General features: G+C 42.8%; 1 protein-coding gene across 8 annotated transcripts in view; it reads right to left on the minus strand.

Annotated features, from left to right (window-relative positions):
* Positions 1-56: 56 nt before the first annotated feature.
* Positions 57-27,896, minus strand: part of LOC144205416 (ankyrin-3-like) — a 54,201-nt gene continuing 26,361 nt past the window's right edge. Inside the window, exons 23-47 of one of the 8 annotated variants that reach the window (XM_077729782.1) lie at positions 26,746-26,818; positions 24,827-24,950; positions 22,018-22,120; positions 21,528-21,572; positions 21,174-21,283; positions 19,580-19,804; positions 19,320-19,474; positions 18,997-19,208; positions 18,707-18,914; positions 18,541-18,637; positions 18,216-18,444; positions 18,014-18,139; positions 17,708-17,830; positions 16,884-16,910; positions 16,403-16,484; positions 7,575-7,649; positions 7,349-7,480; positions 7,096-7,239; positions 4,354-5,404; positions 4,116-4,239; positions 3,833-3,910; positions 3,235-3,318; positions 3,039-3,122; positions 2,633-2,738; positions 57-1,771 (exon numbers count right to left, since the gene is read on the minus strand). In XM_077729782.1, coding sequence (XP_077585908.1) covers positions 2,664-2,738; positions 3,039-3,122; positions 3,235-3,318; positions 3,833-3,910; positions 4,116-4,239; positions 4,354-5,404; positions 7,096-7,239; positions 7,349-7,480; positions 7,575-7,649; positions 16,403-16,484; positions 16,884-16,910; positions 17,708-17,830; positions 18,014-18,139; positions 18,216-18,444; positions 18,541-18,637; positions 18,707-18,914; positions 18,997-19,208; positions 19,320-19,474; positions 19,580-19,804; positions 21,174-21,283; positions 21,528-21,572; positions 22,018-22,120; positions 24,827-24,950; positions 26,746-26,818 — 3,786 coding nt within the window. In that variant the 3' untranslated portion in view covers positions 57-1,771; positions 2,633-2,663. Of the gene's footprint in view, positions 1,772-2,632; positions 2,739-3,038; positions 3,123-3,234; positions 3,319-3,832; positions 3,911-4,115; positions 4,240-4,353; positions 5,405-7,095; positions 7,240-7,348; positions 7,481-7,574; positions 7,650-8,398; positions 15,555-16,402; positions 16,485-16,883; positions 16,911-17,707; positions 17,831-18,013; positions 18,140-18,215; positions 18,445-18,540; positions 18,638-18,706; positions 18,915-18,996; positions 19,209-19,319; positions 19,475-19,579; positions 19,805-21,173; positions 21,284-21,527; positions 21,573-22,017; positions 22,121-24,826; positions 24,951-26,745; positions 26,819-27,896 lie in introns of those variants that run through there. The other 7 variants (XM_077729781.1, XM_077729780.1, XM_077729777.1 and 4 more) reach the window with 7 other exon arrangements.

A 27,896-nucleotide genomic window follows, 5' to 3' on the forward strand; every position in this document is an offset into this window, starting at 1 on the left:
GTGAGTCCATGTCAAAACATCACCACATAAGGAAAAAAACGGACCACAAGAAAAAGTGTATTGCAAAACAATGCATTTTTATTTTTGTCTTTTTTTTTTAGGCAGATTTTTATTTTCTTGAAAGACATCAGAAACATTTGCGGTGTCCTCGCTGCTGCTATCGCCTCTAAAAGACCTCAGATAACCAAAGTGCTAGAATTATTATTACATTTCAATGGCTTCACTCTGTTAGTAAGAATTCAACATCAAAAAAATCTGGGTGGGAAAAAAAAAACAAAAAAAGAAAGAAAAAAAAAAAATCACATAATTTGAATATCCACAGCCTTGGCATCAGCATACAGATATTGAACACTTAATCTAATGAAAACCAACACATAAATAATGAAAACAGTTCTAATGGGACACTGCTTAAACAAGTTCTCCTGTCTAAATACCACACGGCATTAAGTCAAACCATCCTGTTTTTTGAATGCTATTTTTTTTGCAAAATAATCTCTGGATGCGAGTGGATTTTCAAATGAATAAATGCCCCCATTTTCTTGTCATTTGATAGCACAAAGCATTTGTGAGACGACACAGTCTAAACAGTGTACGGACTTACACCTTATAGCCAATGAGTCACGATGATATACAGTTACAGTGTTGTACAGCAAGCCAGCCTACGATCGCATACAGTACATTCCAGATTATTCTGCTTTCAAACCGCCCCCTCTACTTTAACACACACACACACACACTCGCAAAATTCTAAACGCTTCAACGCTGTCATTGTACATTTTAAAATATAAAACAATTGACAAACATCAGGTCGTACATGTACACACAGATAAAAGGGCTTTTTTTCTCAGTACAGTGCTTTTGCAAATTTGTAAAAATTGTACTTAAAATAATGTGAACAGCATGCGTGAAAATACTCTTGAAAGGCTGTGGGATTAAATCCCACTTTGAAGATTGACCCCAACACTGATTTTCTGGAAACGTCCTCAAGTTAAAATCAAACCAGTCTGTGTACAAACGTTATACCTGCTCTAGTAAGTCTCCTATATTCTATTTTTTTTGTATTTTTTTTGTAATTTTTTTACAAGAACCTGTGTTACACGCAAATCTTTGAAAAGTGGAATTGCTTCATTGTATTACCAAAGCACTTAAAAGGTTCCCAACACTCCACTATAACCCAAACCCCACCCGACCCGTAGCATATTAACATATTAAGAATTGTACACATTCTGACTCTATATACAGAAAAAAGTTTTTTTTTCTTTAAAAAAAAGGAAGAAAAAAGTCCCCAAACGGTTCTCATCCTGGAAAACAGTGCGTTGAAGAAGAAAAAAAAAAACGATAAGGCCAGTGTTAAACGTGTTGAAATTGGCTGACGTAGCATTGAGATTGCTGTGGTGTTTTTTTGTATTTGTGTCTTCTTCATATTTCCTTTGGTCAACAGTAACGCCTACAAATGTGGATGTGATTGAAAGAGGCCCCTCCCCCTCTGAAAGCCCTAGCAATAGGGATTCCATTAACAGTTTTCGCACCCCAAAAAACAGGAAGCGGAATCCTGGCGGTGGGTCCCCTCTGGGTCTGAGCACTTGGCCCCCTGAGGCCTTTTGATTGACAGGAGTGAGGGGATTTCATCAAAGTTGATGGTTTGTCGGCTCAAAAAAGAGGGGTTTGGACACTTCATCACGTGAAGCTTGAAAATGGATGCTTCCTGGACTCAAGTGGAAAAACCTCAGCCCTCAAATATTCCCAGATTGTGGAATATAATTCCATATGGCTGTAATACACAAAGCATAACCTTCCAATTAGTCCTTTTACAACCGTATTAATGTATTGTGGTAAAATGCCTTTGTGGGTTTTCTCGGGGTATTCCGCTTTCCTCTCACAACCCCAAAAACATGCACGGAAGATTTGTTGAACACTAAATTGTCCTTTCCAGAACATGGGATGAATAAAAATTGTCTAATCTTATCTAATTTAAAAAAATTAGGGATCTGTATGAGAATTGTTCATTAGTTTTGAATACTCTGACAAGATTTATTCATTACGTCGTGTCTGAAAACTTCTGAAAGTGGGATATTAAGACATTTAGGTTGTTTTATATTTAAAAAAAAATCAAAATTTATTAACTGCAGGGTAAATTGAGATTTTAAAAAAAGTGTAGTCCTGAAAAACAGTTCATGTAACAGTATCATGGTATCACCTGCTGTTCTGTGGGTGTGTTTGACTTAACATTGACTATATAATTTCTCTTTAGTACAGAAGGAACCGCGAGTCCATTTCGCGGCATATGGACAAACAGAGGGGCTTAACAGTGAGGCCGGTGGGATAACAGTCGCTTTTTGGCAGATTGGAGGCAGGGATTTGGTGGACAAAACAAATAGAGCCGCAGGTCTCAGAGTTAAATATTGCCCATCAGCACTTTGTGACCAATGCCCATTGAGACTGACACCAAAGAAAGAGCAGACTCAGACATCACTAAGCCGTTACCACAGACAAGAGCAAATATGTTTACTTTGCCTCTTGTTTAAAAAACTCAATTAATTTGAATAAGTGGTGCATATTTTCGGCAGTCTAACCTGTGACGCAAAAATAATTTTTGTGTGCATAAATCGTGAGAAATATGATGTATCTGTACCTGGTAGAGAGAATAAACAAGCATCCCGTTCCTATGAGTGAAACTTTTTATCTCCAGGTTTCCTTTCGTCCATCCGCCTGCTGCTATTCCTCGAGCCGCCTTCTTTCTGCAAAATGCAAGCAGACACAGGGATCAAACTAGGAATTTTTAACCACTAAACTCCAACCCCAAAGTCGAAAAATCAACACCAATCCAACCCATGTCATCTGAAAACAACCAATATTAGTCATTTAAATTTAGAAGCCATCACCTTGATTGAGGAAAAAAGTGAAGTTAAGAAGAGTAAAAGTAAAAATGGTTAAAACACACTCAAATCACCCCACACTCAAAAACCAGTGAAACCAGCACCAAAATCTCCATTTAGAATAGATGCATGCCATCAAGACTTTTGTGTATCTCTTCAAACCTCAGATCTGTCCTGCTGCTGGTGCCCGTGGTACCTGAGGTTGTCCGTGGAGCTATACAGCCGCCGTATTACCTTTCGGATGACCTGTTCCGTGTGTCAACAACAACAACAACAAAAATGAATAGAACGGATGCTTTCACAGGTGGCTTCTTTTCGTGGAACTGAATGAATGGAGAAAGGGAAATGTGGACATTACTTTTCGACTGACGAGGTTACCGTCTTGATCCAAGTAATGTTCCTCGGTCACGGAGTCGCCAGATATGTTTTTGGCTTCCTCGCCCTGTGAATGTTCAATGGTTTAATGTCATTAGAGAGATGATAGCAAATAGGACGGCTCCACAGCAAAAAGGATAGAGAGAGCACCACACCAGTTTGATAAGAGTGAAAATTCCTCTGGAAATGTTGTATTTGAAATCACAGCAATTTTAAAAGCAGTGGTTCCCAACCATTTTTGAGCAAATTTTGCATTGAAAAAAAATCTCCAAATCTTTTCCCACTATCACCTCAAGGAGTACTTTACACAATTCGGTAGATTAGAAATCAATATCTGCTGTTAATTTGCGATTTATTGGTGGCGGGGCTCGGCTCCGGCACCCCCCACAATCCTTGAGAGGATAAGCGGCTTAGAAATGCAACAATACAAATACTTTACAATTACTGCATTAACCGAGAAACACCAGGAGATTCTCAGGAATGCAATTAGTCATTTTCTTTCAATTTCATGCACCCACACCTGAAGAAGAAGCAAATGAAAGCAGACAAAACAAAAAACACCAAACTCAGACCAACCCAACCTTTAAAACGAGGCGGCGTCGGAAGATTCTTGTGGTGACTGTTTGTTCTTCCTCTGAACCGGAATCTACACTCATATGCTGCTGGAAGAAGTATTATTTAAAAATCGTGACAAAAAAACTTTAAATGAGAAAACTAGAGGAAGAAAAAGTGGTTAGTCAGGCCTCTGTTGGTGTAACACAGACAATTTGGGTCCATTGGGAACCCTTGTTGAAGAGTCTGGTTCATATTTTTATGCAAAGGCAATTTGTTTGGTTTTTTGATAAAAGGTTTTGTAAGAAGTACCTGTACTTTTTTCTCAGACACCAGCGTTCCTTCTTCTTTTCTGCCATTGACAGACTCCGGTGAGCTACCTTGAAGCGAGGTTCTTACGTTGTTGCCATTCTGCCGGAACCTTCCCGATTCGTCTCTGGACGAAGACGTGACAGCGTTGCTTGCGTTCTGATGGCTGTTCCAGAGACTCCGCATTAGAATCCACATTTTTAAAAAGTTATAGGATTTTGCTAGACCTCACAAATGTTACCTTTGTTGCCCTTCCAGCAGATCCGAGCTTCGGCCTGGCGTCGGTGCCTCTACGTCGACGCTGGCAGAGTCGCCCTGCCAACCTGAAAGCGAGCACAGGTCTTTTTCTGCCCGTTCAATTGGAGATGCGAGAATCTCCAGATCTCTTGCCGCAGTATCGGTCTCCTGGCTCTCTTCCTTTTCCTCTGAGCCTTCAACTATCTTCATTTCCTCAAGATTCTGCGCAAAAACCTCCTCTGGGACATGATTATTTCCTCCTCCATCCTCCTCTTCATTAGGATATTCCCAAAGAGCCTCAGCCCATTCTTGAACGGTCAAGTTGTTTCCAGATTTGTTCTGGTTTGCCTCACAATGACGTACCGCCTCTTCTTCTTTTTCCAGGTCCATCTGACATCTATCTTTTGTCACAATTTCACATTTTCTTTTGACATTTTGAATCAAGTCCGGCTCTACCCACCTTCCCACGAATGTATTCGCCTCTACTGCGTCTGTTTCCTCAACCTTGCCCTTTTCTTTTGACAACTCCCTCTCAATTCTGTCGATAAGACTGTCCTCCATTTTGGCTCTGTCAGGTGTCAAAGGGGTGACTGATGATGCGGAGGAGACTGAAGAAGATGACGTGGAATAGGACATGCTGATGTCTAATTCGCACATTGCCGGGACAGCGTGGGATTTGGGTTTCCGGCTGAGTTCCATTTCTTGATAAAATCTGTCTTCCTCTTCGCTCAAAAGGAGACGGTCATTCAACGCGATGTGGGGCTTTCGCACCTTAGGTGGGATGGAATCGGGAAGGGCAAAAGAAGACAGGGACAGGGCAAGATCACAGGGTCTGGGGAGAGTTCCGGGTGGGGTTCCGGGTTTGATTTCGGGACTCCAGAGTGGGGAATGAGGCTGAGAGGCGCTTGGGAATGGAGAGGTGGGTTGTGGATAATGGTGATGTTGGTGGTGGAGAGGGGATGGGTTGGGGGTGACGGGAAGTTCGGGAACCAGGAAATGTGGGTCGGATTGCAGTGTGGCGGGGGAATGCAACTCGGCTAGAATGCTCTGATAATCTGTGGGGGACATGATGACAAATGTATACTAAAGCATGCTAAGAACTGGAAACAGAAAAAACACATGTACTTGTATGCTACAGCATGGACAATGGCACAGACTTAAGTGGGAACTTTGATAGAAAGAAATATGCAACAACACGGATGGAATCAATGTGGAAGGTAAATAAGGTGTATCTCAGGAGTTTTTGATGGGGAAAATGATCCCAACATGCAAGATTTTTGCCCAAAATATACTTTTTGAACAAAATAAATAAATAAGGACTTGGTACAAAGTGTGATCAGGTTTACATGCTTAATTATCTTATAATGTATGATAGTCTAATTGTTGCACAATTCTGACATGGCCAATTATTTTCCAGATAATAATTTTGAGAACCACTAATATAAATGATGCTACAAGAATATTTCCAGTGAAGTTGGGTCGATGCGGGTACGAGTGGGAGGTGGACAAGAGCAAGGGCATGCATGGCATTGATGCAGGGAGCGGAGAGGCGGGGATAGAGGACCTGGACTTGGACAGCGGGACCCGCAGGGAGAGACGGCAGGCAAGGAGAGAGGGGAAACTGGGCGAGAAGTATAAGCCATATCACTTGGGGAGGATGTTGAAGTATGTTCCAGTACGGGGGTGAGGGTGGCGGGTTCGGGGAGGGAGAGGGTGGTGGCATCACAACTGAATTCTGGGGTATTTTGGAATAAATCTGCAGATGCAGGTTCTGTTTGAGAAGGAGAGGTTGGGGGTGAGGATGGTATAAATGGAGGTGCTGGTGAAGTGATGAGGGGCACGGGGGAGGATGGATGTGGTGAGAAAGGGAAAGAAGGGGACTGCCGTGGGTCTGCAAGTGGGGAATGGGAGTGGGGGAAGTTGGGAGGTGGCTGTGTAAAGGTAAAATGCTTTTCCAGATGCCGTGGAGGTGCCAAGTCTTTTAACAAAATAGAAAACTCGTAACTGGGAGAGCGCCTTGGGGTTAATGCTCTCGGGGTGAGAGGAGGGGAGGAGGTGGAGGGGCTTGTATGCAGGATGAAGGCAGGACTGCTTGGAATTAATGGGATGATTACACATACTTTGGGTGGATGGATGAGAAAAGTCAAAGAAGAAAGAAGGGGGAAATAATGTTAGTGATGAATTCAAAGAAAACAGGAATATTTGCAGGGGGATTGCTATTAGTAATGTGGAGTAACTCTTAAATGATTAAGAGCTGTTATCAGCAGTGGGTGGCGTTGAGGAGGAGGTGATGGGAGGCAGGAAGAGTAGAAGCGCAACTCTCATCTATCCAAGGAAGGCTCAGAGGAACTGGAGGAACTCTAGGAGAACGAAACTGTGCCATTTTTCTTACACAGAGTCATGGAAGCTACAATGAAGTCAAATAAGGCAAAGCAAAAAGATCAGAGTATCTCAAAGCATGCATTTCAAATAGGATTTGCCTGATTGGACGTTTGTGACAACTCAGACACTGTAGTTTTCAGTTTTAGGCAAGAATTTTTTTTGTGCTGTGAAAAACTTCAGAGAAGAATTGAAGTGAAACAGTTGTCCAAACATAATTTCAATCTAATCTTTAAACCACAATCTCTACAAATTGGAATTGGCGCTAGATTGGGATCCATGCAATGTAGTGCATTCCAAACAACAGTGAGAAACTACATGATAGCAGGGAGAGGTAATAGGTCAGCTAATCAGAGCTAAACTTTACCATCAGCCTGATCCCGGAAAACCGCATGATCATCAGCAAAACATCTCGTGCCGGAAATGTTACCATAGTCAAAAATTGGGCCCTCCAGTAAAGTCACAATATCCGTCCGATTGACTTTGGTCAGGACTGCAGTCAAGGAATCCGCTGTAAAAAATGAAATGATGTCAAACAATCTGAAAAATACATTAGAAAATACTCATTGTGAAGACTGAAAGTGGGTCGAATTTATGACTTGACTGACAAAAAGTCTCACTTGTGGCATTTTTTCCTTCCCGGTTGACCCACTTCTTTAATAGCATGAAACTCTGTGCCGTCAATGAGTTCGGATTCTCCAATCGTATCTGGTTGATCTCGTCTACTGTAAAATTCATTTCCCGAGCCAGTTCTGTGACAAGAAACGCAAAGTAAACCTCTAAGAAGCCGTTCTTAACGGTCGTAGGGTACTTGCAAGTAAGTAGTCAAAAATATTCAATCCTCACCTGTCCAGCTGAGTCCCAGGTGATCAGCTACAATGGCCATACGCAAATCTGTCCTCTCACAAGGACTTTGGGGACCTGTAGAAACAGAGGACAGTGACTCGTTAACATTTTGTCCATTCCTGTTCTCTTCTATTAAGAGATAAAACAGACACAATTCCTTTTCTGGCCATTTTTCCAGTTTTCAACGTAAGGAAACTGGATTGCAACTGCAAATCTTAAAATGACAATATTTTGTTGGTTTTACGTTGACATTTTCACAAGCGTGATGGCAAGAAAAGGAATTACACACGATACATGTGGTGGTCTACGGCTATTTGTGCTATGTCATCTTTTAGCAAGCATTAACTGTCATGAGAATCACACAAAACAAAGCATACCACAACTCTAAAAAGATCTTAAAATCTAAGGTGGAACGTTCTATGTCGAAATCTAAATGGTAAACATGCGCTATTTGGAGTCTATGAAGACTTCTGACGAAACTACATTGATAAATAGGACAATTTTGTCCAGAACAGAGAAAAATAAACCAGGGATTTGTGCCAGTGTAGTAGTCACTAAAACTGGCTTGCTATTGGACACACAGGGTTGGATAAAAGGATTTTACACAAGGAGAGGAATCTCAAAACAGAGACGATACAGGAAACAGTACATCAATGATGATGGTTGAATGACAGCTACTTTTCTGAGGGAATCTAGGTCTACATATATATTTATAAACAGGCCACAAGCATTCCAATCAATCAATTCAACGACCACAACATGTCATGCAACTATAAGTGAAATCGGTCAATATATAGATGTATTTGATAGTGTGAAAGTTTTACAAACTAGGCTTGATCTCTGCGATGGGAGGTGTTCGAGACCCCGTGAGTCCCTGACTGCCCTCCTTCCCACCAGTCCGCCTACTCCTCCTGTTCCTCTGGCTGCCAGAGGCCCTGTCCGTCTTCGCCACCTTTGCCCCTACGGACGAGGCCCCGTCCCCGGCCCCGTCCCCGGCCTCGGCCCTCGAACCTCTACCAGACCTGGACGAGTTCGAGGGCTGCAAAGGTTGGGAAGGCTGCGAGGTGTCTGACAGCGAGGTGCTCCGGGAGGTGCTGTCTTCCTCCGACTGCTCTGTCTGCTTGGTTTTCTCCTCGTCTGACAGGCGGTCCACCAACTTTATCGTCTCTCCGCTAATGTCTTTAAAGTATTCAATGGTGCGTTTACAAATCTCACTGGGGGTTTCTCGTCTATCCTGTCTGGACGCCCCTTCGCCTGACCCTTTGCCGACCTGCCTATCCTTCAATGGTAACCTCGAGGGCAACTTTATGGCTGCTCTTTCACTAGCCAAAGGCCGAGTTGGCCGTGAAGTAACCCTAACGGAATGCGAACTAATCGTGGCCGTGGAGCTGCTGCTTTTCTTACTATCCTTGACTGGTATTCTCGACCTGGGTTCTACTTTGGCGATAGCCGGCTCCCCTCTTTTCTTGGCCTCGAGTTTCACGGTTTGTTTGGGCTTCTGCTTGCCTATGGCCGTTCCCTGGGTGTGACCCGAGCGCCCTGATGCTTTGACTGGAAGCCTGGACCTGGGTATTTTTGCCTCACAGTCTTTGGCCGGTACGCTTTGCTGCTGCGGAACCTGGCCGCTACTATGAGCTATTTCTACTTTCTCTTCCAAATCCCTACAACCCAATGTTTCTATCCTGCTGGCTTTTTGAAGCGTGGGCTCAGAAGAGGACTGTAGGTTGAACACCACGCTGCCACACTGAATGTAATTGGCCTGTATGCTGGAGGACTCGAGGTTATTATTGTTGTTGCAGTTTTCAGAAGGGTATTCTCTTGTCTCTGACTGGGACTCTCTGTCTTTGTTAGACTGGCCTTCTGTACCCTGACTCTCTATACTGATATATTCGGGTACAACCTGGCCCTCTGATATCTCATCTTTAAAATCGCTGAGATCCCCTGAGTCTTTTTTCACAGTTATAGAGGCCGCTATTCCCATCTTAATTGGGGTGCGTAATTTGGGATCAACTTTGGAGGCTGTGATTGTGCATGAGGAGGCGGTCTCGGCTACGGCCTCGCAGGCGGGTACGTCGGTACCGGCAAAGCCGGAGTCGCTGCCAGGGTGCGAAGGTCTGCATTTCGCCGTTGCTGGTGTCGTACTGCTGCCCGTGGTTATATCGGTAACCTTCACCTGCCCGTCTACTGTGGCCCTCTCCCCTGTTTTTGACTGAGAAGAAATTACACCTAGGATCTTGCCCCCTTTCCCCCTTTCCCCTGTCTGAGGGTCAGAGGAATGCTCACCAATCTGAAAAAACTGAAGCCTCTCTTCAACAAAGTCCCGCTTGCTCATGTCAATAGCACCACTGCGGGTCATCTCAAACATCTTCCCTTCGTGGAAAGGGAAGGGGTTAGGCTCACTAGTTGGTGTGCTCTCATCTGTCGGTGTTCGAGCGGGGGTTGTGTCAGGTGTCGTGGCCTGCGATTTGTCCTCCACCGATAAACCAAAGGGTTTGGGATCTTCATCTTTGGTTTTAGAGTCATAAACACCATCGTGATCGCTTCCTTTGGTAGACCACGGATCAAAGTCCAGGCCTTTAGTGGCTACTGTTTTAAAGGTTGAATTAATATCCTCTTCCAGTTGGCCAAAGTAATTGTCAGCAAAGCTCTGCCTTTCTGGATGTCTTCCTTCCAGGGTGTAATCTATTTCTTCTCCAGAGTTTTTGGTAGAAGAAGGATTGTTTTTGGAAGTCCCACTATTCCCTGCATCCTCACACCTTTCTTCCTCAATCATTTCCAGCTTAGATTGAACAAAAGAGCCATCAGCTGCTTTTACATCATTGGATAGGCTTGATTTTGGGTCCTCACTTAGTCCATCGTCCTCATCTTGGAGATCATATCCATCTAACGAGTCGATCTCAGTGGCATCTGTGTCATGGGAGAATTCAGCAGTGGTTGCTATGGAACAGTCAGTAATTGATTGGTCGTTCCCATTTTGTTCCAGATCAGCATCTTCCCCCTCCTTTACCAGACCATTGATTCCAGCCTCTTTATTTCCATTTTTCTCCGCTTTTCGGAATTTTGAGCGTTTCTCTCCATCTTCTTTCATTTTGAAGGTATACTTTTTGATAGGGATTGGATGGAAGACAGACTCATCGTCGCTTGAGTCACTGTTATCAGCTCCAGGAGGAACGGGGGATGGAGGCTGGACCCTGATTATAGGCTCGGCTAAGAAGTGCTTGTCATGCTCCTCCTGGAGGTTTACCTCCATCATTTCTGTCTCCGTCTCAGAAGATGCCAAAGACTTTCTCTTCTCAGGGTGGGACTGTTCTGTGTCTAAAGGAGGAGGTGGTGGAAATTCTATATAAGCAACTCTCTTCTCCCCTTTTAACTTCTGTTTCTCTGCCTCCTTTTTCTTGCTGTGGTTCTCCGATGCCGCTTGCCTAGATTTTTCTTTCAAAGGCTCCTTGTAGATGAAGGTCTTACCATCTTCCTCTTCTGACTCCTCAGGGATGGGACTTGGCATTCCAGCCATAGAGCCAATCACAGAGTCAGCCATTCGTGATGCCAAGCTAATGTCATCAGTTTCGGGAGTAAAAGGACTCTTCCCAGAACTCTCCACGGACGTCACTTGTTCGAGAGTGTCATCTTCAGGACTACCTTGATGAGACTGCTTTGGTTTGACACTGTAAAATGTCCCTCTTGTCTCATGTATTGTCCTACTTTCATGGCTTACTATTTTTTTGTACGTTCCCAGCTGCCCAGAAGCTGTTTCTTTCTCATACTGCTTGCCTACTTGAATACTGACATATACAGGTAAGGGTTTGATATCTTTGTAACCTTCTGTGATCATTTCAGAACTTTCATCATCCAAATACTCTATTTGGTCACTGTCAATGCCATTACAAATGATATTTGACTGGCTAAATACTGAGTCTGTGGATTTGCCTGATGAGCCACTAGTAGATTTATTTGATTCAAAGCTACCGTGTATCGGTTTTCGGCATAGGACCGGCGTGTGAGAACCTTCCTTCTCGGTAGGAGGGGATCTGCAATTTTCAGAAAAATTAGAAGATTTTCTTACGGGAATTTGAGATTCCGAGTTTTTTTTTAGACCTTCGTTGCTATTTGGACTCTCACGGACAACAAATTCAGTGTAAATAATTTTCTTTGTAGTTTCTTGCTTTTGAGAATCACTACTACTCTCATCTTGTAGAGAATCATGAGCCAATGTTTGGGATGATTTAGGAGATTGGACCTTATAGTTCCCATACCCTTGGTTCTCCCAGGTTTTGTATAAATTCTTATCTTCCTGATTTTTCCCACTGGGCTGATGAATTGGTGAGAACTTGGACTCACTCTCCTGACCTCTTCTCTGGTTTAACGGACTATCTGGTGTTTTTGGAACATTACAACCTCCAAACACCTGGTACACCGGAAGCTTACTTTCATGGAGCTTCCTAATTGGGGGATTTGAATTTTGGCCACTATTTGGACCTCTATCTTGTTTTTGAGCTTCTTGTTCAAACTTAAGCCTCACTGCACTCACTTTGGAAGAGGACATTTGAAAGGGTTTGGAGCTTTCAGTTTTCCCATCTGACTGTTTTCTACAGTCGGAATCACTATACTGCCGCAACACTCTCCTCTCGGGACTACTGGGTAAACTGGAACATTTCCTATCATTAGCACTGAACTTGTCTCTCAATCTTTCTCTGCTCCATTCCTCCCCACTAGCACAATTTCGGTAAACGGATCTCTCCGGGCTACTTTGTGTGGAACTAGGCCCAGACCTCGATTCCCTAAAGTCTGGTCTCCGAGATTTTCTCTCTGGAGATGACATTTCATCATTGAGCTGCTCTGTTTTGTCTCTAAAGAACTGAGATACTTCACTAAGTTTTTCCTCTGCTTCTTTTACAGTTCTATCTACTCTCTCCTCATACATAATTTGATCTCTTTCTTTACGTTCTGTGTCGTCTGTCGACACTCGCATCCAAACAGATTGCTTTGGGCTACGAGGCTCGGAAGAGTGTTGCAAAAGTGTCATGGTTTCATAGTTATCATCAGCGCTGGCCATTCTACCTGATGTGTCAAATACATTTCGCGACGAACGAAAAATATATTCTGTCCTGGGACCTGCTGACCTATTGTCATTTCGACTTCTGTCAGGGGAATGGACGTGAGACCTATCCCTAATTCGTTCCTCAGCGTCGGGATGAGACTGATCAAATTTCTCTGACAGTAGCATCTTCTCAGCAAAATTATAAGATTCTCCTCTTAGGTCTGAGGATTCATCATCATTGTACTCTACAGATTGCTGGCTAAGTAATTTTAAGGTCTTATAGGACTCGTCTGCTATTAGTTGGGCTGAACTAGGACGGCTGTCTTCAATATTGTTACATTTGGAGGGGTCAAAATATACGGGAACTTCTCCAGGATCCCTGCCATCGTGTCGATTTTCTGGGTAGTAATACAATTCATTGTCTGTCTGGTTTTTAGTCTCCCTGATGATGACCTCTGTCGGTTCTGTTTTACCACCCTTTTCAATATGGACCTCAATTATCCTTTCGACTTTTGGCTTGACGTCTTCAGAGCCTCTCTGCGACGTTTCCTCGGTTTTGTGCTCAAAGAGTCCAGCAAGTTCCCTAGAAGGATCTTTCCCGGATTGAAAGGCCTTCATTATATCATGGACAGACATCGTCTCTTCACATCGTTCTGATACGGCTTCGTTGCCGGGCGGTTTGTGGTACACCATCCTTGTAGTAGTAGTGATGTGAGTCTCCTCCTTTAATCGAATTCCTTCATCCGGTACAACTCTTACCGAATATCCTTTATTGAGCTCAGAGTTGGATGGAGCTTGATTGGCATATCCTTTAGACTCAGAATCAATATACCTGATGGAATTTCCTTCAACCATGGCAGGTTGTTTCTTCTCATCGGGAGGTTCATAGCTTCTGATGACGTGAACTACTTCGGTCCTAGTCTCGGTAATCACTGGGGGGACTGGGATGTCCTGGAAGGGAGCCTTTGGGCCCATGCCTTCAGCACTTTGGGGGGCAGAGGGTGTCCTTTCACTCCTAGTTTCAAAACCACTGTCTGAGAGCGGGCTCTTATCCTGTTCATGAGATATATCATCGGGGGATTCCAGAACGGTGTCTGCTCCGAAAAGCGCCTCAGCTATCTTGCCTAGTTCTTTATCTGAGGGTGACGAACGCATGGTTGTCGGGGGCATTTTGAGCTTTTGCTCCTGAATTGCAATAGTGGGTTTCAGAACACGTTTTTGCTTCTCCCTGCCATCCACTTCTCTCTTGCCCTCATCTACCATATGCTTTGCGTCATTCATTTTGGAGAATGAACCACTACCTTCATTGGCTAGATAGTCGGCAGCGTTAGAAAGATTAAAATCTCTATCCTGAATGTTTTTTGATTTTGCCTGAGGAACCACTGTCTCATATCTCGGGGGAAAGCTCCAGTTGCTGGGTGGCTGTTCTACAGGAACTTTTGAGAATCGTATGTCATCTAAGGAGCCCCTCGCCATTAATTCTTTGGCACTATCCTTCGTAAGGATCTCACTCACTTTGACCAAATCTTGTTTTACTTTCTCCACTATCCTGTAAGGCTCTTCGTCTTCTACTTTTACTGCACAACCGGAGTGAATTGTTTTACTCGCCGTATCCGGATCAGTCTGCAAAATGGCTGACATTCGTATCAAGTCCTCTTTCATATCCGCGACATCTTTGAGGATTTCTTGACTGGATGATAAAGGGGATGTCGTGGCCGATTTCAAACCGGGCGAGAAGAGTGGAGGTTTGGTAGGGGAAAGATTTTTGGTAAATGATGAATGCAATTGAGGATTCATCTCTGGGGACCCAGTTTTCCGTGGCGACAGAATAGCAGCAGTTGACTTGGATACTTCGGGTAACTTTTTAAACTGGGGTTCTGGCACTACATTGATAACAGAATACACGGGGACCGTTACGGTGCTGGGAGTTCCAGCAGAAGTGGCGTTCGGAGGGGACCTGAGCGAATTGTAAAAGGAACTAGATGCCGAGGACCTGATGGACTGATATGAGGAGGACGCAGACGAGGACAATGACTTTAAGGTACCGTAGCCAGCCGAGCAAGAATTGAATGTTTTTTCAACCTCATCAAATGCTGCATTCACACTTGTCGTTGCAGCATTGGTGGTTGCTTGTATTCTTTCTTGCAGACTACTGGGAAGGAGTGAGATGGGGGAAGAGGAGCGGTACTGTGCTGGGGACGCTGTCCCATTGATCAGCGCAGCAGCACTTGGAGGGTTATGGGATTTAAGTGGTGAAGACATTGAGGAGAAGAGGTTCCTCGAAGGGCCCGTCACATCTGAGGAAAAGGAACGGACGGAGGAGAGGCCGGGAACAGTTTTGATGGGGGAGGAAGATGAGGCCGTACCAGTGGAGCCTCCCACTACAGTCTTGTAGGAGAGAGGGGAACCGAACATATTGAGTGAGGATTTGGGAGACGTGGGAGGCGTCATGGCTATTGACGTCCTTTCACGAAGAGGACTACCCCCGGAGGAGGCGGTTATGGGGGAAGTCCTGGCTGACAACGCCGCCAGTCCTTTGACCGAGACGCTGTCGGAAGTGCTTTTTGCCGGCGACGCCAAGGGACTGGGGGCCACCTGGCCCGGGTACTGAGAATGCTGGACTACGGTTTTGACGGGAGAGGAGATGGTTCTGTAAGATCGGATGGGCGAGGCCATGTCACTAACTGACTTGACGGAAGAGGCGGGGGATCCGGGAATGTTGGTCTTAATGGGGGAGGCCGAGTTGATGGACCAGACAGACTTCATCGGAGAGGCGGAAGGTGTGTTGGATGACGAACTGGAGAGGGAGCCGAAACCGGATTTGGCTTGGCCAGGGACGGCGACAGCAACAGGCGGCCACGCCTGATAAGATCTCGTTGAAAAGACAGGTTTGTGAGGGTAGCCAGAAGGCTGCGTTCTTTGTGGGCTTCGATCGGATGTTTCTTCAACAAATAATTCAAAAGGAAAACAAGGAGGCAACAAAAAAGTAAAAGAAAGTAAAATAATTCCAAAAGAAAACATAAAAGAAAGAGAAATTCAGTCAGAAACAGCATCACTGACAAGTAGAAAAAGCAAAATATACAATTGTATATGACAGAAGGTCCCTTTGAGATGGAAAGTGGACATGACAAATGACAAAATACAGTGCCAGAAAAAAATGCATGACATGATAGAAGTGAAAAAAAAACATTACCAAAAAGTATAATTGCTTTGACCTTTTAAGTGCTTAATTTGACTTAATCTGATTTGAGATTAGATTTCCTTTTAGTCCATGTTGGACTGACATGCAATTCCTTCCCTATAATTCATTTTCAATGCCAGAAATGACCCCACAATTAAAGAGAAAAACACAATTAGCCACAATTTAAGAGTGAAAATGTCAAAACCTGTAACGATGCACAGCCTCATACAGTCAATCACAAAGCCAATAAAAAGACAATAACCAAGAAAAACAACATTTTGACACAATGCAATAAAAGTAAGATTTACGTCAAATGAATTGATGAACGGAATGCATGACCTGCTTATATTTTTAACACAAAAAAGCATATAGTGCAGTTGGATTAGCCAAGCTTGACATACAGTGAAACCATGCAAGAGAGATGTTGGTTGCACAAAGAGAATAAATGATGAATGACCATGTTTGCAATGGGGAAGACTGCTGCAATGTCAATGTAAGAAACATCTATATAAATATACGATATGAAGGGACCTTCAGACAGTTTTTTTTTGGAGAAAAATGTCCTATATGTTGTGGCATGCATGTTATGAAAAGAAAAGGGGAACTCACTCGCCGCCGGGTCGGTCAAATAGCTGTAGCGCTTACGTAAAGCTAGGGAGGCAAAGGTATGCCGTCGTTCTGGCCTTTCATTCTGTAACAAAACCAAGAAACAAAAGATGCTTCAACAGAAAAAAAAATGTTTGCCTAAAACTACATGAACAATGTTAAGTCTTCATGTTTTGTCAGAAAAATAATGGATTTCCAGTGAATCGCTATTGTTGCTGCCTTAAATTTAGGAAGAAGAATCCACTGTTATAAGTATTCTAGAACTTTGAGAGTAAGATAAGGTTCTACTTTAAGATTTGCACTCAAATGGATGACAAACATGATGTGGAGCATTTTTTTTCAATGGACTTGAAATGAAAGCAGTAAAATAATTTGATTGGATGCCGTTTCCATTCATGCAGAAATTCACTCAATACATTTCAAAGGTGGGATGAATAATTAAACAGAAATAGCAGCAGCTGTTGGTGCGATGGAGACTATTTACCTCATCGTCAGGATCAGACTCCACATCCTGCGGAGATTCCCAGGATGCATTGCGGCCACAGGAGGGAAAGAGATGACAATGGAGAGCGTGGATATTGGAGTGGTGAGATGGAGGGATGACAATGGAGCAGCAAAAATGACAACCAGAGAAAACATCAGGTGGAAAAAACAAAAAAATGCAGCATTAGAAAAAGAACAATAGCAAAATATAACAAGCAAAAGCATCATTTCCTTGTAAGTAAAGTGGCAAAAGTGTCAAATGAGCCCGGCAGGCAGAAGAGCAAAGCGCCATATTTTTATTTGTGGGGTCCTATCACTGGCTTCATATGCACAATAATCCAATAAAATAAGTTTAGTGTCTTTCTCTTCCTGATTTGAATAGAATGTAGTTCACAGGTGTCAAAATAATAGTTTTTTCGTGGCCCAAATTGTACTTATCATGTACTTTCAACCTCAAATTTGTGTTTTTTTACTGTATATTTTTGTGTTTTTTTTAGAAAAATGATGAGAGAAGGCAAAGAGTAAATGTTTATTTTAATGTATTGGTTTCCATATTATTGAAATATTTTTAATCCTCACAAAATGCAATTTAACAGTAAATATTTTCATTCACGAAAATTGTCTGGTGTATTGAACCAAAAAAATTTCAATACTTTAGTGATATTTCATGGAGGACTGTAGAAAATTTGGTCAAAATTTTAACTCATCAAAAACCCTTTATGTTGGCAGCCTACACAAAGTGAAATGGAACACCTGTCCTTGAGCTTGACACCTGTGAATTTAGTGATATGAGATGAGGGCGGGTCTCAGAAACATGACACCTACCTTTCTGTGTGTCGGTAGCGTAATGTTCAAATTGCAAATGGCAGCTTGTGCAAGACCCTTAGAAGTTTTGGCCTCCTTAAGAAATGAAAGGCGACCACATGGCTCTTGGCCTATATCTCGAATCTGTACAAAATACAAGCAAAAACCTTAGCGAGGGGTGAAAAACACTGTGATGTCTAAACACATATAATATATCAATGTCTGCCTAAAGATAATTCTTAAAATAATTACTCTTAGAAAAAAAATGGAAAATGTAGATTCTGCATTGAAAAGAAAAAAACTTTTCTTATTCTTAAAATCATTTACCTTCACATTGAAAGGAAGTCTGTTTTCCTTAAAGGAGAAGAAATTAAAAACAAGCTGCTGTCCACTTTTGCCTAGCGGTGACAAGTTTCCATAACAGTCCACATGGATGGGCTTTCCTTCTAGAACCTGTAATTGAGCAAAAATAAATAAATAAAAAGACAAGTCAGACAATTAAATCCTGAGTCTTGGCTTGCAAACCCACCTCAATGTCTTTACTTCGGGCTGCCTCCTCAAAGTTCTCCTGCTGCTCGAGTGTTTTGTCCACTTTGTCATCCGTCATGCAAAAGCAGCGAAGTCGCGCCTCCACCGGGTCGTTCATTTTGGCAAAAACCACAAATTTGGCCAGGTACGGCACGCAGATCAGCTCCCGGTATAACTGAGACGCTAGACCCACCGTCTCAGGAATCTGGTGACAGTCTGCGAGCCAGAACCTGACCAGCGACAGATATAACGACAGAAATGGTCACACATTTCAAAAACCCTGCCTTAAAGTATATATTTTTCATATATATTGGTGCCTCCCTCACCTGGCCGACACATTTGTGGTAAAGGAGACGCAATCGGTCACAAAGGAAAGTGGCGTCGTCCCCGTGATGTCTTCCCACTGGGCAGGAGATGTTCCCCCTATGCGAGGCAAAGGACAAAACGCCATGTTAGCCACGTTCATCACGTTTCCGATCAGGGCGTTCGTACCTGTAATGCTGCAGAGCAAACGCAGACAAGGCGTGGCGTCCCCCCTGCGGCCGCTCGGGTGACCTTCCGCCTGGCGTGGGGGGACAGGGATGGTCATGGTGATCGGCTTGTGGAACTTCCTCCTTCTGGGCTCCACCGTGACGATGGGGCTAAAGGTGGCCCTGTTGCCCAGGACCGCTCGCGCCATCTCGTCGGGGATGGGCTGAGCCTAAAGAAAGAAAGGAATGTTGTCTCGCTGTGCATTTTAGCTGCCTGTGAATTAGGGAGATGTAAAGGAATTTAGTCTGAACCTGCAGGCCAACGCGAATCTTTTTGGTCAGCGCTCCCTGTGGGAAGGAAGCCTGGACCATGGGAACCGTGCTGCTGCATAGGACACCGCCATCGGGACCCATGTGGTTGGACTCCTGCTTGATTCTGGACACCACGGCGAAATACTGAGGGAAGTCTCCGCTCACGATGCGGCAAATGCGTTTCTTTTCCAGCTCGGCGGGGCTGTCCAACTCTGGAGACAAAATGAAGCATCAAATTTGCACAGTCATGCTTTAATTACATTCAATTGATTTTTTTATACAACACAGTTTTAATGCAAAGTTATCCATAATGTCTCCTTTACCTTCATCCATCCCAATGACCAGCTCCGCGAGTTCCTCCGGAGTGGAATCGAATTGGTGCTCCCGCCACGTGTCGCCATTGTCACTCCGCAAAACAATCAGTTCCCTCTCTCTTCCCCGCATTGAGCCAAAATGAGGAATCTCCACAATTACGGGTCTAAAAGGAAGGGTTCAGTCAGTCAGTAGAGGCCCAACTACCAAAAACACTACCAAAGCATCATTCTTTAAGGTTGGCGAACTGCGTAAGATTGACAAAACCTACCCAAGAAATTGCGCCCCGGCTGGGCCGACCTCCACGAGTCTGCTGACCAGGCCTTCGCCTTCCACCATGGGTGGGGGGTAAGCCAGTTTATGCCTCTTGGCCAGGCGACAGGTGATGCGCGTGGGTGCCGTACACTTCCTGGGCGGGATGATGATCCTCATGCCATTATGGCGGCTGCCCCTCATGGATCCGCCGCGGGCGTCCACCATGAAGCTGACAAGGAACCTTAGGGAGAATAAGAGGAATGATGTGAGAGGGTGAAGCAGAGGGGGTCAAGTTGGACAGAAGCTATGGACAAAAAGTGAGCGGGACGACCCCCATGCTGTGATCGCTGGACACCCAAACACGGCACGGAATAGAGAGAGAAAAAAATAAAAGTGTCAGAGACACGACAAAGGAAGATGCTTTGAGTTCCGAGAGCTGGCTCAAGTGAAAGGTCCCAAATTGAGAAGAAACAAAAAAAAAAACAAAACGGTGGACTTCAGTTAAGTTTGAGATCCAAGCCAGCGTTTCAGATCCTCTAAAGCAGCACTCAGTGATTCAATATTAACAACCTGCACAGATGTTTCACCGACAGGGTTAATGTAATTCAAGGGGATACTAGTACTACTACACTACTCACAAAAAGTCATAGGAGTTGAATTTGAGGATGAACAAGTACACTATAACCTTTCATGGTGAGAAGATGATCAATAATGTGTTGTAATCTGATTGGGATTACATCTTGAAATATTTCAATTTGCATCTAATGGCTGTCAAAAGTTCATTAATTTTACCTGTATGTTAAATAGCCAAAATAAAACAACTATTACTTAATATTCAAATTTTTCGGGCGCTACTCTCGCTCTCCTTACACTATAAAAATATTGATTTTCACAATAATAGATGTCTCTGAAAGGGGGGGGGGTGACTGTGTCTTCTTCTTTCGAGTGTTGTGTTTTATTTGTGTAAATGCAGTATAAGGTTATTCATCTACTCTGTAGGAGAAAAATGGCACATCAATAACGGAAGGATGACACATCTACAATTTCTCTAGGATATGCAAATGAAACAGCAAACTGAACTGATGACATTTGCACACATTAAGGAGTAAAAGAGATAAAAAGGCAATGTAGGGAAAGCCAATGGCGAATGAATGAATGAATGACGTCACTGAGGGTATACAGGGGGGAGTCACGTAAACTCAGTCTTCACCTGGAGTCATACTGAGGGAGCGGGGAGGAGAAGCTGTAAAATAAACACATGGGGACAATACAGGGAGGGGAGGCAAAGCCCCAAAAGCTAGTTTTAGTATCATGGTTGACAATTGCTGTTGGGATCTATAGTGACAAAACACAAACATTAGCCACTTCGCCAGGACGGAAAACAGAACACACTCGCTGAATGATGACGTAGGATCGCATTAGAAAGGAAGCCTTGTTTTGTGGGGATTATGCAAGACGATGTTATATTATTCTTGGGGTTAAATATTGACACACATAGGAACGAAGGTGAGGGACTTTAGTGTATTAAGATTGAAGGCCCTGTTGATTAGTGGGCAGCTGGAAATGGAAAGACAGGAGATGTTTAGGAAAGTATAAGGTGGGTTTCTTACCCGGAGTGGATGGGGCTGGATGCAATGTTGTGGCTGTGGTCTACGGTGTCCGGGGTCCAGCTGTAGCGCCGTAAACACTCTGAGTTGTAATCCCGGGTCACGGCTAAATGCTGGAAATGGAAAGAAATCCAAGGATTACCCACAAAAGAGGCAAGATGCCAGTAATGTGATGGTTGAGGTAGAATATTGTTCTTCATTTTGGGAGTTGAATTAGGACAGTGATTTTAAAAATAGACAAGGGCATCTGCACATAGTCATAATTAGTATGACCAAGATATGAGAATGGGAAATGTCAATGACATCACTAGAACTGGAAATAATGACATTATTAGATACATTTACATTTATTTATACCTTATTTAGTGGATCGACCAGGTAGGAAATGTCTTTACACACACTCTGAAGCTTCAGGAAGAGGAAACAGTCGGAGTTTATAATCACAATTTATGGTTTGGGGTTTGCAGTGAAGATGAAATGTTATCAATAAAACTCAACCAAACAGAATGAGGGATGGAAGTGAATCTGCTAACAAAAAGGAGTTTAACTCATGTCATTGGAATCATTTACGTCCTGGCTTTTATTGTAAAGGCAGTAAATCATGTTGAGCTTTGTACCGTTTCAGGCCTCGGTTCAACTATTATAAGCTATTGTTGATAATAGCCTGTGTTTAACAGTTTCTGGTTTAGCTCCTGGCCACCAAAATAAGGACAGTGGACAGAGCGTTGATATTTTCCATGAGAAAACAAGAGGAAAATGGTGTGTGGCGGCTGTTTGAGCCAATGGAAAATTAACATATCGGAAAATAAGTATAGTATTGAGTATAATAAAGGATTTGGTGAAGTACCGTGTCTTTGGTGGGAGCCAGGATCTCCTCGATCATCATGCTGTCCCGGGCAAAGGAGCTCCGGTTGAGGGTGTTGGACCTATCCGAACTGAAGGAGCGGAGGCTAAAAGTTACCACGCGAGCCAGCGCCGCGGGGCAACAACAAGTGACAGGCGACAGGGGAACATGACACAGGACAAAAAAACAGGAGTATATGTTACTTCATGCAACCTCCAGGGAACATGTTTTCAATCTAAATTATTCATTTTTCAACTAGGTAAGTGTCCAGAGAGGAAAATTAAAAGGAGGCAGAACAGAGGAATGCAAACACTACCACTATAACTACTACTACAACTATTACCACTACAACTACTACTACAACTATTACCACTACAACTACTACTACAACTACTACCACTACAAATACTACTACAACTATTACCACTACAACTACTACTACAGCTATTACCACTACAACTACTACTACAACTACTCCTCCTCCTAAAACTACTACTCCTACAACCACTACTCCTACAACCACTACTCCTACAACCACTACTCCTACAACCACTACTCCTACAACCACTACTCCTACAACCACTACTCCTACAACCACTACTCCTACAACCACTACTCCTACAACCACTACTCCTACAACCACTACTCCTACAACCACTACTCCTACAACTACTACTCCTACAACCACTACTCCTACAACCACTACTCCTACAACTACTACTACTGGTAAAATAATAATCTGATTGGTTTAGCAGAGGAAAAAGAGGAAAAGCAAGCCAACTTTCTAAAAAAAAAAAACATTTAAAAAGGCGGCACTGTTTTTGTGTTATGTTTCTATGTTTTCTCCCCTACCTGTGTGGCTTTTCTAAGGGTACTCCGGACCCAAAAACAAGCAGGCTAGTCAGGATGAACGCTCTAAACTGTCCATAAATTTGAGTGTGTGTGCGAATGGTTGTGTCCTAAGAGACAAACAACTAAGCTGGCCATTTGTGCCAAAGGTCTGTCGGGAAAAAAACAAAGCGCAGAGCTCAGCATGTTGAGCAGGGGGCACACTTGGGCACAAAGACCAGTCTTTTATTCGCCACGGCGTTACCGAGCAACTCACAGCCGCCTAAATGGAGCCGGTGGCCATTCCCAGTTGGAAGTCTACCAAGCCAACATCCGTTCAAAGGATGGTCTTTCCTCTCTAATCGCTTCCCTGGTGTTTATCATCCAACTTTTCAGTCTGCATCCAGAACGTCGCTTCACTTTCATCTCTCCTCACTCCTTTTCCTCTTACAGAATGATGTTGCTTTTGCTCAGATGGCTTTCCCAACACTCGGTGTCATAATTGGAAAAAAAAGGGCAAAGAAAGGCCATCGATTTTGACACCTTGATAATAGTAATCCGGCTCTACAGGGTGAGAAGAAAGTTAATGAGATTGGAAAAGGCATGCTCCACTGTTTCTAAGCCGCTAAGGGATAGAAAGTCCAGTGAAACGGCATTTAAAATCCACTTATCACCGATTGGTCCGAACATGATTTCCTCAGGTATCATTGAAAATCCCTTTCAAATTCTCAGGTACAAGCATAGGAGCAATTACTCAACCCGTAGAAGACTATTTTTGCCAGATGTGCACACTTTTTGCTGCAAAAAAATGGATAGATAATAATTATCTCCCCTGACATTTGATCCCTGGAAGTTGCCGCGTAAAAAAGTAAAAAAAAAGCCACATCAACGTTATAGGATTAGTGCACAAAAGTATGAATGCAGCACAAGACTGCATTGCTGCAAAACTATTTCTATCACAAACCATGAGGGGAAATAAAGTGGATACAACACTGCAACACAGAAATAAAATGACCACTGACAAGTACTGAGTTGCGCAGGTGGGAAAATATGAGGTCAGCAATACATTGGTTTATGGAGTGTGAATTTAAGGGAGGGTTACACGACAAGAGGAGGTGGGGGGGGGGGATACCTTTCACAAGTGGACTAGCACAACACTACTCTTGTCTTACCTGATTCTAGGGCTAAAGCAAGCGATGGGGAGCAGGGAAAAGAAAAGACAGGAGAGTATCAAGTTGATTCTGTCTTTTGCAGAAGTCCAAATATGAGTTTTAAGTCAAAGTCATACACAGAAAGTCAATCAATGAATTCAGCATTAGAAAAAAAATGGAAAAATTACAGGTAATGAGGACATTTTCAACCTGGTCATGCTTAGAATTTCCTACACTTGTTTTTTGCTTTTGCCAATCTCCTTAAAACATGTGAAATATGATATTTTGAAACATTACGCCAAGTTTCACTGATGTAAAATGGAATTATAGCAAATGTATGTAATGCAGTTCTCAGTCAATGGAGACTACAAAAACCCCAATGACGAACATTCAAACTTGAATCTCATTATATTGCCAATGTGTACCAAATGCCTACCTATTAGGATATCACATATAACCACAAATTGACCTATTTCACATTGCACCTTAAAAGATCCAATCACTTTCCAGAACAGAGAAAACTTCTGCTCACGAGTTGATCCCAATCCCAAATACGCCACTGCAGCTCTTCCCATTGATTAAGGTCTCAAAAACGTACCGCACTACCAACAATTCTGTTCATTTCTTGCTCTAATTGGCGCAAGTTTTTGACCAAGGCCAGGAAAAATGCTGCATCATTTTATCAGTTCCAATCATTATATGGCAACTTGCCAATTGTGGCGTACATGTGTCATACATCTGGCAACTACCCTAAACACTGATGTAGTAGACTAATGTAAATTCTCCCCTAGTTTTTGCATCTTTACCTATAAATAATTGTGACATGCCCCTACCTGGCCGACCGGGCTCCGATGCTGAATCCCATGTATCCCTCCTGTGGGAGAGAGTCATCCCCGAGCTCTTTCAGGTCCTGAGGCCGCAAATACTTGTCGGTATCGCAGGTCATGGCATCCTCACCTGCCGGAGGGATGTTAAAAAACAAAAAAAAAAAGTGTGTCAGGTAAGCCGACTCAAAATGTGAATAATTTAGTGAAGGCCTTGGGACGCTTTTTGCGCCAAAGCAGAATCCAACTGCATTCCCTACTGCAACTTTTCTCCCTTCTGCATGATAACGCCAGCCAAATCAAGCGTTAGACAGAAAAAAAATGAAAATATACAAATAATAACAATCCATAATGATAGATTCAGCCTGAGTCGGTCTACTCCTCGGTTTCGGACGGCGTTGGCGAAAGCCCCGATGGCGAGGAGGAGAGAAAGATGGGGAAAAGTGAAGGAGCAGCGCACCTCGATCGGCGGACCGGTGGACGATGACACGCCGCTCCACAAAGCGGGAGGCGCGGCTAGCGTGCTTGGATTTCTCCCTCATGCCTGGAAGGAGGTTGTGTGTGTGTGCGGCGGTGGCGACGACGACGGCGGCGGCGTGCAGCCCCTCAAACGCTGCGCTCCTTCACCGCAGCCCCTCCCCTCTCGCCCTTGCCTGTGCCGCACTCCAACTGCGCTCCAGTCCCACAAAAACCTCCCTCAAAGCGCTTCCGGCTCGATTTTTCACAATTAAACCGAAAAATGTTGGATTATTTTGACAGTCTTCACTTCATTTTTGTTCTATTTTTAGCCACCAAGACGATTTTTAAATATAATCCTTCCTGAATGATATTCTGCCTTTTGACTTAAAGAAACAGTTATGATATTTTTACAGAGACATACCTTTGTTCGAAGTAGCCATAAGTTTCTTTATATTTAGCTTCCAAGAGGCATTTTATATGTAAAATGACACGCACTGGAGTGGACTTGCTATCTTGCATGAACGGAGAGGAGAATGCGTAAAGTCCCGTGACATGTGACGTCCGCAAAGTCCAGAGTTAATTCCCTTAAGAAAGCTCATCTCGTTGGGTTTAAAGAGGCGTGCTGTCCACCAGTGTCTTTTCTGACGGACTGAGAAGGAGAAAGTGGGCCCTCAAGTTTTTGGGGATATTAGAAAAAGAAGCTTGCGTAAAGCAATTTAAGGAAGTATGCATGTTACTAATTTTGCATGAGAGCCTAGTTGTGCAACTTTTGAGACTTGGAACATGTAAAATGTTGAGTTGGCGTTAAAATTACTACTACTGAAATGAGCTTTATGGGAAATAGAACTCCCAAATAACCCAGCTAGCATCAAGCAAAACAAGCATCAAAATGTCATGTTTGCAGAGGAAGAAGAATATTAGTACGCCATATGGACAAAAGTATTAGGACACACCTCGTAGTAAATTGATGTAATTAATCGTATTTTATATATATTTGCAGTTTTGTGTTAACTGGGTTATGAAACTGCAGCAATGGTTCATCCAGCTTTGACAATTTACAACACAAAGCATGAAAAAACCCAATTTGGACTGAACTTAAAACTCAGAAAAACTCTTAAGATGAAGTTTCTGAGCCGTTTTGAAAAATATTTGAATTGTAACGTTTCCCAATGCCATTGTCCATGACTGCCAAAAATCAAAGTTGAGCTGACAAAGTCAAGTTTCAAAAAAGGTCACTCCACACACCAAAGCCAAACCCAAAACCGTTAGAGCACTAAATCAATACCTTCACTGTCATCTGACATGGACTCCTCCTGGAGAGTTTCAGGCATATTGGCCCAAACTGTCATATGAATGCATACACATGCTCATGTATTGATTTATCACATGGCACAATCGCTACAACAACACAATCATGCGGTGGAAAAAAAAGATGCAAATAGGCCATAGAAAAGAGATTGCGAGCTCACCTTCATCATCGGACATGTCCAGGAATTCGTTCATAGTTTCTGGGATGTTGATTTTGTGTTTTTCTGCCGCATTCTATCAAAAAAAAGACGATAATGATTAGATTGAGGAGCAGAGTGAAAGTAAATGTCAAATTTAGTCAAATCATATATTACTCATATTTTTTTCTTTAGGCTATTCTGAATTATTCCAAATAAATGCCATGATAATGCAAGGATTCAACCTTGATCATGAAGTTATGTCACAACAGATGGAGTTGAGTTAAGAGTTATTTCAGGGGAAAAGCTAAGCTCCACTTTAAGCTCTCCCGGTGGTACACGTGCGGCGGTGTGAGTGGCCGCCACGCTACCCGCAATCATGCTACTACTCGTCTTACTTCTCCTGCCTGAACTTGAACGTGTCACACAAGGGAAAGTGAGCTGGACAGCATCTTTTAATTTGTTGTTATTTCAATAAGTCAGACAAAATGCTTTTTGAATTAAAGATGTAATCCCTTGGTAAATATTTTAAAGCAAAAACTATGAGAAATATTAATATTCCCTTTAAAAATCTAGAAAATAACTGCCATTTAACAAAAAAATGTTATTTGATTATAGCGTAGTAAATTTTTTTATCAATACTTGTTTGCAAATACTAATAAGTAGTAATATAAGAAGTAATATAGTAGCAGTAGTAGTAATTTAAGTATTGACATAGTAGTAGTAATATAAATGGCAACATAGTAGTAGTGGTAGTAATATAAGTAGCAATATAGTAGTACTAATAAGAAGCAATATAGTAGTACTATTGCGTAGCAATATAGTAGTACTATTGCGTAGCAATATAGTAGTACTAATAAGTAGCAATATAGTAGTACTAATAAGCAGCAATATAGTAGTACTAATAAGTAGCAATATAGTAGTACTAATAAGTAGCAATATAGTAGTACTATTGCGTAGCAATATAGTAGTACTAATAAGTAGCAATATAGTAGTAATAATAAGTAGCAATATAGTAGTACTAATAAGTAGCAATTTAAGTAGTGATGTAGTATTATAAGTAGTACAAATAAGTAGTGCATAGTGTCATATAATAATCAAAATGTTAAAGTACTGGTTTTAATAAATCAATGAGGTTAAAATTATTTACTGTGCATAAAGTAAAGACTACATTG

This window comes from Stigmatopora nigra, chromosome 12 (assembly GCF_051989575.1).
Source record: "Stigmatopora nigra isolate UIUO_SnigA chromosome 12, RoL_Snig_1.1, whole genome shotgun sequence".
NCBI lineage: Eukaryota > Metazoa > Chordata > Actinopteri > Syngnathiformes > Syngnathidae > Stigmatopora > Stigmatopora nigra.